This window comes from Sinohyriopsis cumingii, unplaced genomic scaffold, assembly GCF_028554795.1.
Source record: "Sinohyriopsis cumingii isolate HCF-2022 unplaced genomic scaffold, ASM2855479v2 utg000913l, whole genome shotgun sequence".
In the NCBI taxonomy this organism is placed as follows: domain Eukaryota; kingdom Metazoa; phylum Mollusca; class Bivalvia; order Unionida; family Unionidae; genus Sinohyriopsis; species Sinohyriopsis cumingii.
Window position 1 is genome coordinate 814,855 of NW_028315943.1, and position 20,020 is coordinate 834,874.

Below are 20,020 nucleotides of genomic sequence, written 5' to 3' on the forward strand. Positions count from 1 at the left end.
TATTCTGATTCAGATTTACTTTTTATTCAGATTATAATATTTTTATATAAGTTTCTATTTTTTAAGTAATATTTTCACACTTTCGAATATCATTTACCCCATCAAATTATAAAATCTAACTGAATTTCATAAATTTAAGTGCCATTTACCCCATCAAATTATAAACTCAGTCCCATATATATTACTTTAAGTACCATATACCGCATGAAATTATAAACTCAGTCCCATATATATTACTTTAAGTACCATATACCGCATGAAATTATAAACTCAGTCCCATATATATTACTTTAAGTACCATATACCGCATGACATTATAAACTCAGTCCCATATATATTACTTTAAGTACCATATACCGCATGAAATTATAAACTCAGTCCTATAATTATTAGTTTAAGTACCATACACTCCATCAAATAATAAAATCTGAATGATTTTCACAATTGTGAGTATCATTTACCCATCAAATTAAAATATCAATGAAGAATAAGATTATAATATTTATTCTGATAACAATTATTCTGATAATAATATTTTTCAGATTCAGATTTTTTAAAATTCAGATTATAATATTTATTATGTAATTTCTTTTTTTGGTAGAATCTTCACATTTTTTGAGTAACATTCACCATCAAATTATACAATCTGACTAATTTTTACAATTTTGAGTACAATTAACCTTATCAAATTATAAAATCTGACTGATTTTCATAAATTTGAGTTTCATTTACCTGAAATTTGACTGATGATCAGAAAAAATAAATGTTGTAATAATATATTTATTTGTTCCTTGACAAAGTCAAGGGCGAAATTATTATTATTATTGTGTAAAAAAATTCTGTTTTTAGTAGGATTTAAAAAAATTTGAGTATCATTTACCCATCAAATTATAACATTTAGCTGAGTTTCGTTCTTTTGAGTACATTTACCCATAAAATTATAAAGTCTAGCTGATTTTTGTTATTTTGAGTAGCATTTACTCCATCAAATCAAAATCTAACTGATTTTTGTTATTTTAAGAATCATTTACCTCAAATCTGAACGACAATCAGTAAAATAATTATGTTATTCATATATAATAAATCAGGATTAAAAATCAATTGCTAACGTGAAGATCTATGATCCTACATACAGACTGAAATTCAAAATTTCATTCCGTAAATCAAGTAAACGTCCGGATTGGTTAGTAAGTTTGAAATGTATCCTTGATAATAGCGGATTATCACATCGCAAATATACCAGATTAATGGGTTCTTCTACGATCAAATATCCAGGATGTACTTGAGGTTTAAATGTGTATAAATATATCCCTGCTGAGGCTGACTGGATTTTAAGATCTATTTGATAGCTGCCGTCAATTGCATCACATACAAGACTGACTGTGATATATTGATATCATATTAACATTTCCTGGTGAAATATGACGAACTGCACCGTATGGATCATTGTTATGTTTGAGAACATCTGCTGGAAGGGTTCTTTTTCTCCATGACTCGACGATTTTTGAAATGATTTCATTGATGAGATCATAAGTTGATGTTTTAGCTCGTTGGCGTTAAATCCTGGTATTACAAAATTTGGTAATTCTGTCTCAGTTATTTTATATATGTTCTGGAATAGCTGTTTTATTTTTAAGACATCAACTACTTCAACCATACTTCTAGTTACTTTATAAGTATTATCAATTACATTTTCAATGATAGTTTTATTGATAGACTCAAGATCAGATATAGCTGGTTTAAATATTGTATCGTTGCGATTGTCTGCTGTTTTGTATCTTCGCTGTAATATTGTGTGACGTTTGAAAGCAAATTTTGCAGTTGATTGAACATATATTTGTATTCTGACGTAATGTCCTCTGCAAATGTATTATATTCTTTGTTTAATATTATTTCACCGTATTTATAATCAGAAAATAAATTTATTACAGGAAGTTTTGTACCATCAGACGCATTAAAGGTAGATTCCACAAGATTCCATTGATATTTGTTTCGATATTCTAGACGTTTTATAAATATGTTTTCGTTAAGGGAAAAATCAGCGAGTTTTGGTTATGGTGGTCTTTAATATTCAGGTGGAATTTTAGGCCATCCTAATACGGATCTAATCGATGAAGAATATATATCTACATCATAATTAGATAGTCTATGTCTATTGACACTGATAAGATTGGTTCGTAAACAGTGATAGCTATTTTATATAATTTTCCATTATAAAATAGATTTTTTGCTGAAATTCATCGCTAATTTGTTCAATTTGATAACTGTCCGTGGGAATTTCAATAACTTGCCAATCGTGAGTCCCATCTAGTTTATTTTTATTTGAAAATACCAAACAATTAATCGCTGGCAATCCACCAAATGATTTTGATCTAATATTTGGACAACTGGAATATAATCGTAATTGTGCTTGCAGTTGGAAAATTGACGCTAAATTCAAGATTGGTTGAGCTTGGAGATTTCATCGTGGTTTTTGACGGAGTTGTATTAGCGACGACTTGTTGTAGTAATTCGTTCGGCGTTGAATTTATTATTGTATGATAATAATGATAATAATAATAATAATAATTGTTATTATTAATATTATTATTATTATTATTATTATTATTATTATTAAAATCAGACGCAGATTATATCACTGTCATTACTTCTTTGTCAATCTTAATCATCTCCGTGAACTCAAAATCTGATATTTTTCCATCGATGAAACTTGATGATATGAACGAAGATAATTTAGAGTATGCTAGCGGCTCTGTTTGTATTTTTATTATATTTTCATGTCATTTTATATTTGTACATGTACATTTTTTGTGATGATATTCAGAAAATCAGCAAGTGCTGTTGCAGCTGATAAACATATGGTTACAATTGCCGGCGATGCCATTGTTATTGTTGATAATAATACGCTGGTTTCAGCGATAACAGCAGACGCTAAATAAACAATGATGTCAACAACAACTACACGTCTGCGATACTTTTTAATTTTATTTTATTATATTCGTCAACGATATTATTTAGTTTTTTGCAATTCATATACCTGATTATATCTAAAACGTTGAACGTTGATTGGAATACTCATTATATTTTAATTACTAACTAATAATTAATTAAGGTGTTTCAGCGACAAATTCCAGTCACTACCAGTAAGACGCTACGGTTAATTTTTTGACACCTTCCTAATTTTTAAGGTAGAAGAAATGAACCTAATTATGATAACCCTAGCATTTATAAATTCACACAGAGGCTAAATATGTAATGTGGTTTAGATTTACTTTCAGTTAGGCTTGAAAATGGGTTTGCATCCTTTGGTGACTGTCTGTCACAATTAGACTCACACTGGAGATCAAATGAACAGCCGACTTGGCTTACGTATTTACATATGTATACTACAGAGGTAAATATCTCAAAATCAAGATGGTTGAGGGATGATGAAAAGAATGATAATTTGTTATAGTACTAGTGAACTTTTTTCATGCATAAGGCATATACTGGTTCTTTTAACTGCCACAGGAAAATATTCAAAATAGCTCTTGATGAATGTAATGTTAATGGCAGTGTTGGTTCAGTATGAAAGCCACCAGTTGTATAAGGAATTAACCTGATTGCCGCAGTCAAAATCTCACATGCGTGCTTTCTACAAAAATCATTAGTTTGTTTTTATTTGTATCTTCAGTGTAAACTTATTCTCATTTTTCTGCAATTGGTCATTGTCGGATGAAAATTCACCAGATAAACTGTCCAGTGAGACATAACACAATAGACAAGGTTCCAGAACAATTATCGGTTGAATGATGCCAGGGATACGTGGTAAATATACTAATTTTCGCACTGCTGAATAAGGACAGCCTATATACACCAGTAACTTCCGCGGTATATTTGATAGTGTTATTTTGCTGTGACCATGTTGATGATCCTGATGAAACTGTTTATACCACGTTGATGATCTGCTTATTAGGAATTTTAATCAGATTAAATTTTTAACAATATCATGCATTCCACTGAAAACAACTTCTAGTTTCTTTTAATATCATCGATCTGGTTTTCGTTCTTCATAAGAATAATATTGATAATCGCGCACAGATTCATCTTTTAGAACTGGCGCATCCATGGCAAATGCTGTGTCTGACATACGCTTTAACATTTTATTATAATTGTTATCGTCTAACACGAAGACAACATCGTGCTATCAGACTAGCAGTTATATTGTTTCTGCTTCACCAGCCAATTCTGCTAGTATTTGATTTGCATCTTGATTTATTATTTTACTAACATGTGAAGGCATAACATCAGTGCTGGGTAATTTCAGTGGCTGTGGTTTTACTGGATGAGGTTTTCGTCGCATTAATCGTGCTAGTCTATCATTATTTGCCGAGAATGCGTTGCTAGCAACATCACCAACAGCACTTATACCTTTATCGCGAACAACGTCAATAGCTTTCATTCCCACTTGCTTTGCACTCTGTATTACTTTTGGGGCTATCCTTCTAAATAGACCCTGAAAAACATCATCTTACAATGCTTCGTGTGTTGGTAATCGCGAATTTATCACCCTAACCAGTCTATGGTCTAAGCTGAGAATTATGTATGATCATCTTATTTTAATCGTTGTATCTAATTACATACCCTCAATCAATGTGATAATCATCAACGATTTCATCAATAAGAGACCGATAAACATCAGTATCCATGATACTAACTTTAAATAATCTCTGACAAATATCAGCTACTTCATTAATACTTTCTGGAGAATTATTACCGGCTCGTTTTACGCCTATCAGAATTTCTAATTGTTCAACATCTGCAAGAACACTACTGGGGCATGAGGTAACACGACCATTTCCTTGAGTGGCAATACCACTTCCAGTGGCGCTTGGGCCAGCATCATCTATACCTGTTTTGTCTGCTTTTTTCTTACTTTATGCTGAGCGTAATATCCGTTTTTGTTTTGTTTCTTTAATTTCCTGCTGTATTTTTTCTTCCTTTTGTCTCCTTTCTTGCTGTACTTGTTTAATATGCTCATCTACTGTCTGGTTAAAAATAGTAAAAGTAGTAATGTCTTCCTTAGATCTGATCTACGGAGTATTAGTGGCGACACGATATACATCCTTGACCTAATCAGATTTTTTTAGACTTTTAACATCTTCGGGTTTTACATACTTATCTCTATTACGATATGCAAACGCGGCAATATTAAGTAATTGACCTGGGTCAAGGATATCGGCAATACCTTCCGGTGTAAATTTATCCATAATGTTAATTTTAAGCCTTGGTAGAGGTTGAGGCTCATCTTCAGGTTGTGGTTGAGGAGGTTGCTGGGGTGGTGGTTGAGCTGCTTGAAGACGGCCTGCAATATCAACAGGTAATGTTTCAAGAGCTTTGTGTGCTGCCTTGGTTGCTGTAACAATTTTCTTTGTTGGTTCGACAATTGGTTTAAATAACTGTTCTGAACCCTCTGCAAATTCTACTTGAGACTCCTGACGCGCTTATAGTTGCTGATTGACAGCATTACGAACAGGGATATATTTCTTAATTTACTCTAGCCGGTCTCGAGCTAATATAGCTGTGCGAGATTCCATTATTGATAGAATAATTATTTAATTACTCACACACTACAGCAGCATGGAGGGTCCGACCAAAAATGAGTGTCCGAAAGGTAAACAAAAACACGCATACAAATTTGAAAAAACACGAACGACGATGAAATAGTTGTTGTTGTGGGGTTTAACGCCATTTTTCAGAACACGATAGGCTATGTATGGCGGCCAGTATTAATGGTGGAGGAAGCACCCGGGAAAACCCCGGGAAGAACCACCGACCCACGAGAAGCTACTGGCAAGCTTTCTCACATACCCACATTGGTCGAATTCTAGACTCGAACCCACGCAGACAGAGGTGAGATGGCAGTGATCCGTAACGGAGAGCTCTTTAGACCACTCGGCCACTCGGGGCCCGACGACGATGAAGTAACAAAATGAGGTAACAAAATGAGCTAAGCCCAGTTAAAGAAACTCTCGGTTTTATTTAGAGGCTTCCGTTTGGCGTTATTGACCTTATATTTGTCATTTTTGTTGGAAGCTTTATTTTTCATAAATGGACTTACTAGCAAGTGGTATATTCATCCTCCTTGCTGCTTTGCACTATTTCGAAACAGTGAGTTCGGTTCAAGCTATGTCGAACGTGCAAAGTGCTTTCGATGGGAAGAACCGAATACTTTCAGCGCACAGACGATGTATGACGACATTACGGAACGTATTGTCAGTGAGCGGTCTACTTTAAGGACTTGCACATCTTCAGTTTGCGAGATATACGAGTTCCTAATTTCTTGTGTATATGTTATAACTATTGTACTACCACGTTTACTTTTATATATTTTCTATGTAGTTTCGGCTTAGATAGGATAATGCAAATATTTTATATTCTTGTTTGTGACTTAGCAAGACATTTATATCAGCAATATAGTTGCATTTTTTTCAAAACGTTTAGTACCGTAGGATACTTATCGGGCACGCGTGGTTTTACTTCTGAACCTGTATATTGCTTTGTAATTATTGTGCCGATAATGCCATCTTATAACTTACCGTATACAAAATCATTACCTTTTATCGTATATGCCTGTGTCATGCATAGTACACGATGTTAGATGTATTTTCAGCTTATAGGAGGTACAGCTGTAGAGCTGATAGAAGTCGACGTGGTACCAGCGGTAGAGCTAACCCTAGAATTGGACCATAACAGCTGTAAAGCAGAACCATAGCAGCCGTAGAGATGAGTTAACAGTGTAGCTGGTCGAGTAGCAGGTGATCGGGCGTTGCTGACCGATTGATAGGCTCTGATTGCTTGATTGGCCAAGGAATTTAATGGTGGTCAGTGACTACCTGGAATAGCAACTGTCTGATTGACCAATGTGACAGTTAGCCATGTATGCTGGTGACGGAGTGTGTAACTCCATACATGTAATCTTTTAGCCGTTGGCTATTTATATTTTGTGGGGGGTTGGGGGTTGTAATAAACAGTGTTTTGGGATTGTAAAGATATTTGGTATATCTGTCACTTTGTTTTCTTCATTTTACTATTTGAGTAATATATCTCATTTTTTCACTATTTGAGTGAATACAATTTTACTATATGTGTAAAGTACCACATTTTTTGCTATTTGAGGAAAACATATTATTCTTTACGTTGTGTGAAATCACTGTGAATCATTCAACTTTTTCCTTGTACAATTTAAGGTCATTTATTTGTATTTTCATTTTGTTGCATCATTAGGTTCGTGCGGAATTATATTAATTTCTCTGGATCTTATACTAGCACGTATTAATCAAAATTCTTTTCCCATTCAAGTCACTCATCATTAAACATTGTATCTGTATCACCATCAAAAGTGTTCTGTTGTAAATCTGAAATCCAATCCGGTTATATATATATATATATATATATATATATATATATATATATATATATATATATATGTGTGTGTGTGTGTGTGTGTGTGTGTGTGTGTGTGTGTGTGTGTGTGCAAGTCTGTGTGTGTGCGTATGTGTTTGCGAAATATTACGTACTTTAAACATTAAAACGTTGACATATCTATCTATCTATCTATCTATCTATCTATCTATCTATCTATATATATATATATATATATATATATATATATATATATATATATATATATATATATATATATATATATATGCCATTTCAATTCTGCTGGCTAAATAATTCCACTAATGTGTAAATCACAGTTCAGTCATTAACAAAGTGCAACAGGTACTTTTACCCACAGTTGTTTGCCAGGTGAGAACCGCGAACTGGTTGAAAAGCGTTTCCTGATAAGGGGCTCGAGATAAAACTAATAAATTGCGTACTTTACTCCCTGGTGTTGAACTAACTGGCTTGTTTTAGACAGCTTTATGGTATTATTTAAATACTACATCAAGCATATTTTGTCTTGTAAAGTCTCAAACCGCTTAGTGTAGCTTCAGATGCGCTCTATTATTCACGTTTTTCTTCAGCGACTATTTCAACAGTGATCGAGTATTTCAACAGTGATCGAGTATTTTCATTCTAATCTGCCTGACCTGATTACATAGTTTATATTTGTTTGAGTGTGCTGTCAGAGATATCTTGTCTATATATTTGACCCGCGACCTTTGATCATTGGAACATAAATTTATAAAGAGTATAATGCAAACAAATAATTATATCCTTCACATTACTTTCTCCAAACCATATCCTAGTAACGCCGCGAATGTTCGTTAATTTTATTACCTTATAAAACACTTTCCTTTCACCATGAGCAATTATGAATAGTTTACCTCAGGAACAAATTATTTTAAGTTTAGAAGAAGTAATGACGCGAAGATTACCCGATTTACAACAAGTGTTTGCATCCATTTTCTTCGTTATGAGCGGGCGATATGAGCGACTCTCCAGGGAACACACCCTGGATGGAAACCAATTTGAATCAAGACCACACTTACACAGTATGCATCGTTTTCCTTCATTTTTGAAACATCCAGGATCCTAATGATGGAAGCACACATGCCAGGTTTGAGCAAACTCCGATAACAAATATGGTTTCCATGGTGATAGCAATCTTATTCAATCAGATGCAATATTATATTATTAGCATGAATGGAACCAGCTCATTCTCAAACCCATACGAAATCAATCGGACCAGAAATCCGGTTTTGAGTGGTAACACCCTGAGACAATCAGTTGCAAAACCAACTCATTTAATATCCGTTTATCTAAATCATTATCGAAATCGGATACAAGATAACATTGGCCTTATTAACATTGTGGATCTCGCTCATTATGGAACTCATGATATTAGCATATATTTCAAGTTAGATCAAATTCGGATCAGAATATGCCTTCGAAAGGCGTAACAATCTCAGCCAGTCAGTTGCAAGACCACCTCACTAGTATGCATGGATCTCGCTCGTTATTAATTTCATCTAAGAACGTAATGATGTAAGTAAATATATATATATATATATATATATATATATATATATATATATATATATATATATATATATATATATATATATATATATATATATATCACACGCTTGGTGACGTCAGATCAGAAATGCAGTCTGCAAGATCATCGCATTAGTATGTAGTGATATTAGTCATTATCCAATGCACCCGAGACTTAATGACATCGGTATATATTCCAAATCTCATCAAAACGGTATAAGACAAATGGCCTCCGTAGTAATAACAATCTCAGCCAATCAGATGGAAGATCATCCACAATAATATGCGTGGATTTCGGTCATTATCAAACTCGTCCTGAATCTCAATGATAAATCCAAATATTCCAAGTTTGATCCGATTCCAATCATAAAGATGGCCGCTTGATCAAGCGGTAAGAGGCAAATGCTGGCAAACGGACGCACACTGGACGCACACCATATATTAAGTATTCTTGATATTATAGCCAGGTAAACTAAAATCGAAGATGTAACAGACCTACCTGAGTTATGCTTTAGTAATCTGAATTAAATCTAGGATCTAAAGCTAAAGAGCATTCTTCGTTCTGAGCAAAGAACGTCCAAGTTCTTTTCAAAATTTGAGATCGATTTAAGAAAACGAAACACCTCGCCAATACAAGACGTGTTTATTATAATGGTTATCTCTACCTTTGATTTATTTAAATAATTTGCATTTAACTCAGATGAACCTGTGTGTTGCTTTCCTTAAAATGTCTCTTTAGTTGCTTTAAGTTTGCTTAGGAAACGTTTTGCTGATTTTCAACAACAGTATAGTTATACCCGAATTTGTTCTGCAGGTGGAATCATGTACTTTTTCTTTTAAACAATAGTAAAAACATACTCTGTGTATAAAGTGTTGTTACTTAAAATATGTTTTGTGTACATAATTTCGAGTTGGCATATTTTAGTTATACCGAAGATATTATAGCTGATACTAATTATTCTTTATAACAAATTTAAATTTAGGATGTTATTTTCTGGACACGTTTGGTGTAAAGAAAGGCAAGATTTTGTTTTAAAATCCTGGCAATCTTTTGATCCATCTATGAATGGACCTAACTTCAGACGAGGAACCAGCATAAGTTAACTGTGCAAAACAACCTACACGCTTTGGTTTGAGCCAGCTGAAGAAAAGTAGTTATAACTGATGTAGAAATATGTCTGGTCTGGTGGGAAATGGAAACACTCTCTACTGCTACGTCTTGTCATTGGGACACACTCGTTCCTGAAATTGTTTCTCAGTTAAAAACATTCGAGAAGTATTTATCGAAGTACATATACATGAAAGAGTTTGCATATACGTGCTTAATTTATACCTCAGTTTAAATCAGTATTTAGTCGCATTACGCTGTGAGTGGTTCCAAGTCGGATGTGCGATCTATTTAGGTCTTCATCAAGGAAATAGGGACCAACTTTTCGTATCAAGATGTGCGATTAAATGATGACACAATATGTAAGATGAACGATAAAATGGGCGTGTAAAACATTGCATCCAAATTTGGGACATCTTAGTTTTTGTTTATATAAGCTATTAATATCAGGATTATCTTCGACAAGTGAGGATAATAAAAGGACTCCAGGAAATGCCAGACTTGTTATGCGGAACTACCTTTTCCTCGATACCATGAGCATATCTCTGCAAACGGGGTATTTAGTAACGTAACTTGTCGTGTTTAACGCTCGCCTAGTTTGCAAAGAGAGTAGACACAAATCTTTCGTCGCATAACTCACCTTCGGATTAGCACACACACAGATAATACGTATAATTCAAAGCTACAGCTTTGACCGAGATGTGATCGCGCATTAAGCGATGTCATATATACTTGTGTGTATTTCATTCTTGCATGACTTGAGGATACAGCCTTCGCCTGTCAAGATGCTATCTAGGGAGATCAGTTGCAATTTACAAGACGGTGTGCTATCTACCAGAGCACTGATTCTGTACAAAGTAACAGTATATTTCTTTTGTCTAATCGATGGACCGATTTCTTAAATGTTTTAACCTGTTCATACTCTACCCTGAGAAGTTTTAGTACTAGAGTATGCATGTCTAATGGATAAATGTATTTATATATGTTATGCAACTACACGAATGCCGAAGAAATGCAGCCACTTGGTAGCTATTTTGAGTCATAAAACATATTGTATAATCGTGTATGACCATTGAGGAAACTGTAATGTCGTTACCTTGTTTGACATTCTTGTCTAGTAATATCGGATTCCCGTTCCAGCTGGACACTTCTCCCTTCTCATCAAACAGCACATTAAGGTACCCCAAATATTTGGACCAAGCATAAGCGGTGACCACCAAAACTCTCCGGCCATTGTTTGTATTGACAATTGTCGGATATGGACCTTCAATCTCTTCGTTGGATGGTTTGGGTCCTAAATTAGAAGTGTAAAGAGAAATAATTGGCGCAAAGACTTCTGGCTTCATTTTCATCAAACGTCTCAAATAATAAATTATTTTGTGTTGTTGTTTTTTTTATCTTTTTATATTTTGTTGCAAAATTTCAATGAATAATAGACAGAATAATAAAAAAGCGTTATATATTTCAATAAAATCCACAAACAAACATTTACGTAGCAAGAAATGATGGGACCTCCAGCAAAACGTAGTTCAAGAGTAGCTACTCAATGAAAAAGAAAGTTACTTGGTGGGTATTTTGAGCCGAAGCTGGATCTTTGTCCCCCACCCAACCCCATTGCGGGGATTATTGCTAAGCAATTGATTACAGCTCCTGACTCTGTTTTTGCAAAATGCTTTAATTAGGTATACAAGTTACTGATTACATGTAATTATCTTATACATTAGTTGGAATTAATATTTTTTTTCTTTAATCTCTCAGTTATCTTGATTTGTGCAACGTTAATGGTAAACCCGTTTCGTTTTCTTATTGATATTTAAATTTGTCACATAGCCGGTACACTTTACCTATAGTGTGTGTAGTTTAATAGTTCTGATATTATGACATGTGAAAATATTCTAACATGCGAACATATCCCTTTACGTGATTCTGGTTGGTCCAAATAAACCCATTAAATTATTGTGCAGTATTCTCTTTTTGATTGGCTGCAATCGTGGGAAAACTTTTTTAACCCCGCCTTCCGGAATTGTTTGTTTTAAGTGAACATTTTGTCGGTCTCTTTTAACACAACAGGGGTTTGTTATGTCATGTATACGATATCATAACGTAAAAAATTGCTAAAACCCTAAGACAACAACAACAACAAGAAATAAAAATAAGGGTATTGCTCAGCTGATAGCGGCTGTGTGGGGTGTGGGTGGCGGGAGGCGGTAAACCTGTAGCATGGAATCCACACTATTTACAAACGTGGTTTAAATGGTAACTTACAAAAGTAGATAAACTCATCTCTTTTCACAGAAGAATGTGGACATAAGTCTCCAATCTAATAGATGCTTATCCAACCACTGCATATTTACGCGGTAAATTTGTGATGCAAATCCGACTCAAAATGAAATTTTTTGACATATTTTGTAGTCTACTGTTCAAAGTCAAGTACGGCAAGTATCCAGTCACAAATACATTACTGTAAATATGGGTATTTCTGCATCCAGTAAACCTTCTTTCAAAAGAATATTGCAACGATGTAATGTTTAGTAGTGAAAGTGACATGTTAGGTTACGTAGAAATGGATCGTATAATGCACTCAAGCGAGTGCTGCATCAAACAATGCGACACCGTGTTCATTGGACATTCTGTGTTGAAACATTATTGTGTCAGTGTAAAATGCTCTATTTATTCGGAAGGACGTTTGTTCTTTACTCATAATTAGCAAGAAAGTATAATCCTCTTTTAAACGTTATTGCAAATTCAACCTTGTTTGGGTCTATTTTTTATGCACAACAAATGAAACATGTAACGTCTGTCAGAATGGACGAAATCATTCGTTCTTATTCTTCTTTCAATCGAAATAATTTTCACTGAAATAAAACTTTTGTGATAATAAGAATCTCATATGGGTAATGATAATACTGAATTTATTAAACGAGTTGAATAATGGCCAATTTTTGTTGTCCTGGAGAGCAAAAGCTGGACATTATTCAACGCGTTTCATAAATTTAATAATAAATCCTTACTCATTTGAGATCCTATATGAATTATATTCATAATGGTTTAAAATAATACTATCCTAAGCATGTACCTGTATAGAGAAAGCTGTGAGTATGACCTCCAACTATAACGTCAAGGCCGTCAACCTCACGAGCAACTTTCTGATCGTTGCCATATCCCGCGTGGCTCAATCCAATAATAGTTGAAATGCCAGCCGCTTGCAGACTTTTAACCTCTTTTTGAACGCTCTGAATCGGATCAACAAACTTCACAGTGGGACCTGAGACCAGGAAAAATGAGAAACTCATTTGTTTACATTAAAAGTATTCATCGAAAAGTTTGTTTTATGGCGATGGTTATATTATCAAAAGATCAACAAACGATCAACGGCTTTTTTGTCTATACAAACTAATGACGGACGTTATTTGGGATATATGCTGAAATCTCTAACTGGAGGAGTTTTATATGTTTTGGATATCTCTAATTGTAAGAGTCTTATAATATACTTGTAATAATTAATAATAATGAAAATTGTTAGACGCAAGGTTCTGTTAACGTCTTTTCGTCTTTGTAAAGTTCTAAAGCATTTCAATGACTTCGTCGTATGCCTCGCGGTTGAATAATAGAACAATTCCTGATAATTGTATTGTCAATGTGTATCACTGAATTAGTTACATAAATGAAGACTTTGTGCATGCGGCAAAATACGTCTGAAAGTTATCATCCAAATGGAAAATTTTCTTTTGTCCAATTCGACAGCTTCAAAAAGAAAAATGTACCTGCTTTGGAAATAGAACCTGTTTCTTCAGTGATGTATCCCACAATTCCTATTCGTGTGCCATTTAAGTTCAAAATAACTGATTTGTTGAAAAGGCCCTGTAAACGAGGTTCACCGCTCACGTTAATGTTAGCACTGACAACGGGGATCGTTATGTTATTCAGAAAATTGGCCAGTCCGGGAACTTCAAGGTCGAACTCGTGGTTACCAATGCACTGTAAAACAGGAAGTAATGAGTATTTTGAATTGTTATCATAGAAAACATCAGAGACGATTAAAACAGCTCAGAAAACTCCAGGTCACTAGGCGAACTCGATTTTATGTTTCGCCTACAATGCGTATACTTGACATACGATGTTGCTGAAAGCAGTGTTAGTAGTAGTAATAGTTACTGCTGTTATCGTGTTGTGTCCTTAACACATTAACCCTGAGGCGACGAGTTGACGTGGCAGGAGGTAGTAGTCTACTGCCGAGCTCTGTAGCGTCACTGTCATGCATAATACACTAAAGAGGGTGGTATTATAGAAAGGCAAACAGATGTAGATCTACAATGATACCAAATAATCTGGAATATCTAGTTGCACTACAAAATACAGATTTTAGAAAGACTCATTTTTGCACCGGACCTTTTTCTACCCAAAATTCTCCCGTGGTCTGTATCCGGTTTTGTGTCCGGATTTTAGACTTTTTGGTCTCACATCTAAGGCAAACAGGTATGAAAAGCAAACAGACAGATGAACCTTTGCAAAAAGTATTATAAGATGGGCATTTGGAATAGAGAGTGGTCTCGATACAAAAATAATGGCTCCGTATAGCATAAAAAAATAAAGTACAAAAATAATCCAACTTTTACCTTCCGCTCATGCGCGAGACAAATAGCCAATGGAAAACGATGTTTCAAACACAACTAGACAGTATGTCATTGAAAGATCTCCTGTGATCTGGTGTTTTCGGATATATTCAGAAATAGCTTTCAAAATGTGTTTCCTACTCGATTTTCAGGCGAAAATGACAAAACGCTCCAGGGGTTACCGTGTTAACCGTCACTATTACATTCAAGAATAGATAGTCATGGAATTTGATTCGTAGAAATCAATCTTTAAGTGTATTACTCATCACCAGCACAACTAGATCACAGATCAGTTGCTCGTTTTTTTTTTCTTTCTTTCTATCCTATTGGATACTTTGAAACTTTACACATAGGCCCTTTCCAAACCATCGTTTTACAGTCGGAAAGTGAGATAAGGTGGCAGGGTCCAGTTTCGTAAATTGGTCCATGGCAAATTTCTTAACTTAAGGCTATGGGTGTGACCTTTTCAGCTATTATTGTTTACTATTTATAGATATGAATATATTTGTGAACTAGGTGTTTCGGGCTTGTGTTGTTCTTGAAATTGATGTCAGGCATGTACACTTTCCATAGTTGCTCTGCAGTATGTTGATAGTGAAATACCAATTGTCGGCTATGAAGAAGAGCTAGCCTCCTATAGCAGTAGACAACGTGGGTTCAAGGCACGTAGAGTATCTCAAAAACGGCTTGGATGACAGCTATTCTGAATTGCATCAAACTATTTAGCAGACAATGTTTTAAAAATTTTCATCCAGGGAAAGAGCTTGCGTTTGCAATCTGCGCACCACATGCTGTCAAAAATAGCCTTTGGATGTGAAAAATGCATGTATAAAATAGGGGTTGGGGTGCATAAACTTCTTCTGCTATGAACTGCCATTGACTTCTCTGGTCAAGTGAATACTATTCTTATGCTTTGTTTTAATATAGGTATCTAAAAATATTGGACCTTTTTGACCTCACTTGTGTATTTGATTTTTTATGATTTTTTATACTAGGTCACAGATTGCGGTATTAAATTTGTACATAAAAACTGGCTCCTGCCCCCGTAAGGAAAATTGATGATTTTGTATGGTGCAGTCAGCCACATCTATTATACTTTTCTGTTTCTTTGTGTATATTTAAATAATTTTTATGCATTAGCTTCATTCTATTTCCTTCCTTTTTCCATATATCACTTAGTGTTGTAAGTAATACTCTTTGGAGAGAGAGGTAACTGTGTTTTGTACCTCAATGTGAGAACTGTTTACATCATGATAAAGTAGCATATTTTGGACTTAACTTACTAAATATGGGAACAAAATGGTAACTATAATGTATTGTCTTGCACTTTATGTAGCTGGCAAGGTCTGCACCCCTATTTGTTATAAATAATATTCATATTTCAATACAGACACACATAAACAATTGCATAGCATGTCAACATGTATTCTTAAAAGTAATTTTACTCCACATGATCAGATAGAATTCAGAGGAATCATACATAAACATACTGTTGTGAATATTGAATGTCACCAGTGGAACGGTCTTAGAAATAGTGATGTATATGGCATATTACTTGGTATATTTTGGTGAGAAGAATGAAAGTTCTAGCACACCGACATAGTTTCTACCTTCATGACCCCACTCTGAAGTTGACATAAGAGATTCATATCTCACACTTGGGTGATGATAGGAAATGTTTGAGTGTTATGCATATATCTTGAAATGTTTAGGTTCAGTTAACAAAGAGGTAAAAGTTTAAAATTAAATGGCAGTTTCATGCATTTGACAATACACATGCAGTTTCTCCTCTGACAGTCTTGTTTTCACTGAATGTTAAAAGTACATCAATATCACTTGCTTGTTTCTCTTCTTTTTGCAGGTCTCAGAATGCATGGTAAGAGATTAGGATTAATCGGTTAGTCATGCTGAAAGAAACAATAACTTGAATCTCATCCAGATACTCATTCTGATCTAAGTGCACAAGAGAGTGACTTTGACGGACAGATTTAGCTTCTGCGGGAGTTGTTTTATGGTACGTGCTTATCAAAAGCCAAGCCTGTGAAATGCTTTTTACCTTGAACTGAATTTTCCACTGTCAATATTTGTTCTAAACCTTATCGCATTATTTACTATGATTTTGTAAACTCCAGTAAACATTAAAGTCAGTTGTAAGTAAATTGGTGTCTGAGAAGAAATTTCTTTGTTAAATTGTAATGAGTAATTTGCATATATATATATATATATATATATATATATATATATATATATATATATATATGGTCAATTTCATTGGCTATGTATCTATGAATTTATTTGATATGTCACTTTGTAAGTTTTAGGGTCACACACATCAGTATATCAATATTCCAGCATTGTCTAATGTCAATTGATTAAACTTTGACTTCTCCAGACTAGCCAGACTTGTGTGCAATTACCCTGCCCCCCCCCCCCAACACACACTGACAAAAGCACTGATGCTGCTATTAGCATCTCCAGAATGATAACGAAAAGTTAGGAACTTGTTCTTTTATATCAGTCTAAAAGAACTTCTAAATTACATGCTTTACTTAAATGTGCGATTTCTTTAAGTTTGCTAGAAGAATTTATAGAAACTTTTCTGAATTGCATCAAACTATTTAGCAGACAATGTTTTCAAAATTTTCATCGAGGGAAAGAGCTTGCGTTTGCAGTCTGCGCACCACATGCTGTCAAAAATGGCCTTTGGATGTGAAAAATGCATGTATAAAATAGGGGTTGGGGTGCATAAACTTCTTCTGCTATGAACTGCCATTGACTTCTCTGGTCAAGTGAATACTGTTCTTATGCTTTGTTTTAATATAGGTATCTAAAAATATTGGACCTTTTTGACCTCACTTGTGTATTTGATCTTTTTTATATTTTTTATACTAGGTCACAGATTGCGGTATTAAATTTGTACATAAAAACTGACTCCTGCCCTCTAAGCGCATTTATTTTAAAGATTAATGCTCCCGACCAAGAAACTGAAGCCACTGTTACACAACTGTTTTCCTCCAGTAACTTTCTTTGGATTTTGGATAATGCTATGGCCTAGACGGGTGCGATACGTTATTCCTGTTTTGGGTATTCCCTGTTACCTATGAGACCCATATGTATAGAGACGACCCGGATTTATTTGTGATGACACTACACTATTCTATGTATGAATGTATACATAATGAAAGAACACATCATATGTGAAATTAATGGAAATAATTCATGTAGTAAGAAGATTCAAAATTACACAAGTCCTACTGTGACTAGTTCACCTACATTTTTGTCGCAACTCTAATAAAATTAATTGTGACATTTTTTACCTGTTGATTAATATCCTCCACCTGTTTCATAACTTTTGTCCTACACTCTAGATATCAAGATCGTTGACACTTACACCAAATTTTACAGCTATACAACGCTGAAGTATAAGCTGTACAAATAACCTACGCCCAAATAGTTAACGGTGATAAGGCATACATATAACCTTGTAGTGGCACATGATCTAACCACAAAATTATGCGGTGTTGGAAAGTATGGAAGTGTTAATACACATGTATATACATATATACATTCAAAATCTAATTCAGCAACACAACTGGTAGGCCCTATCACTCGTGCATATTGTATGTTTATATGATATAACAGACGACTATATATATTGGACCGTAAAACTGAATAGGTACACGAACTAACATAACTTGATAAACAATGGGTTATGTGCCTTTTTCTTGGACATCACACCATGCGTTTTGACTAAATGATTTCCAACTAGCACAGCAAAAACTATACATTATAATAAATGTTGTTGTTGTGTTTTGGATTTTTAACGTAGCTTTAACAATTTTTCAGTCATATCGCTACGATGTCTGCAATGTGGCAGTTTATAGTGATGTCTAGCACTGGGGCATCATGCCGCAGACATGTAGCATGATGTCCCACCCAGTCACATTATCCTGACGCCGGGCCGACCAGTCCTAACACTTGCCTCTTAATGCTGAGAGCCAAGCGAGGCAGCTGTTAGTAACGTTTTTGTAAGTATTTGGTATGACTCGGCCGGGGATCGAACCCACGACCTCCCGCATCCGAGGCGGACGCTCTAACCACTAGGCCACCGGAGCGGACCATTATAATAATTCAAACGAAGGCAAAATTAGCTACAAATATGATAACAAAGACTTGAATTAAAATGATTTCCCAATTGCTAGGAAAGCTTTTTATACATGATTTAGAATTACAAAGTTATCTTTATGACTATTAAAAGCAGACACATTAGTAAGTTGTCCGATGTAAATCTCATTTAACCTATCATGTTGTAAGATGCTAGAAATATGGGTAGAGCCATTTGTTGAGATATTATGTCACTATTTTTTCGTGATGTGAATTCGAATTCTGATGCACTGTATAGAAAGATGAGTTGTTACACATATATTCTGAGATCTGCAAAGCTTTACATCATATCTGTATTTGTGGTCTTACTTCTGCATTGCCTGAAATAGCTTCTAAGATCGACCTCAACATTTTATCACAATAGCAATAACCCTTCAAGGCAGTTTTCACGAGTGTGATTGTAAAAATGGACTTCAATACGAAAATTTGCATTCTGTACGATGTTGTTTTTCTTGGCATCTAGAGGTTTCTGTATGTGGGTTGGAACAAATCAGACTTTACTCTTTGATGCCATTGTGGAGCTCAGCGCTGAAAGTGAGGCGAAAGATTTCACAGCTGAGTATAGGTGTAATCGTCTTTCGAATTTCAAAGATCTTAGTTATATGAACATGCATACGCCCATATACCTATAACATGCATACGCCGATATATCGATAACATGCATCCGCCCATATACCTATGACATGCATATACCCAGATACCTATAACATGTATACGCCCATATATATATATATATATATATATATATATATATATATATATATATATATATATATATATACACATATATATATATACACACATATATATATATATATATATATATATATATATATATATATATATATATATATATATATATATATATATATATATATATATATATATATATATATATAACACGCATACGCCAATATACCTATAACATGTATACGCCCATATAACTAAAACGACTGACATACATAAATGAAATAACTTTCATTTAGAGGAATGTTTTGTGATTAAATGTAATGTAAGTGATTTGGGGACTATTTGTTTTACAAATATGAATGCGGCAAAACGATATTCCTGGGTTCGTGAGCATCCACGATTGGAGCTACACAGGGAGTTGGTCCATCTAAGTGTCTTATTTTTCAAGATTTTTCCA

General features: G+C 34.4%; 1 protein-coding gene across 1 annotated transcript in view; it reads right to left on the bottom strand.

Moving 5' to 3' along the window:
- The window catches only part of LOC149773020 (snake venom 5'-nucleotidase-like), a 37,242-nt gene that overhangs the window by 13,078 nt on the left and 4,144 nt on the right, over positions 1-20,020 (bottom strand). The window contains exons 2-4 of the mRNA XM_089946879.1: positions 13,861-14,074; positions 13,173-13,361; positions 11,193-11,390 (exon numbers count right to left, since the gene is read on the bottom strand). Of these exons, the coding sequence (XP_089803005.1) occupies positions 11,193-11,390; positions 13,173-13,361; positions 13,861-14,074 (601 nt within the window). The remainder of the gene's footprint in view (positions 1-11,192; positions 11,391-13,172; positions 13,362-13,860; positions 14,075-20,020) is intronic.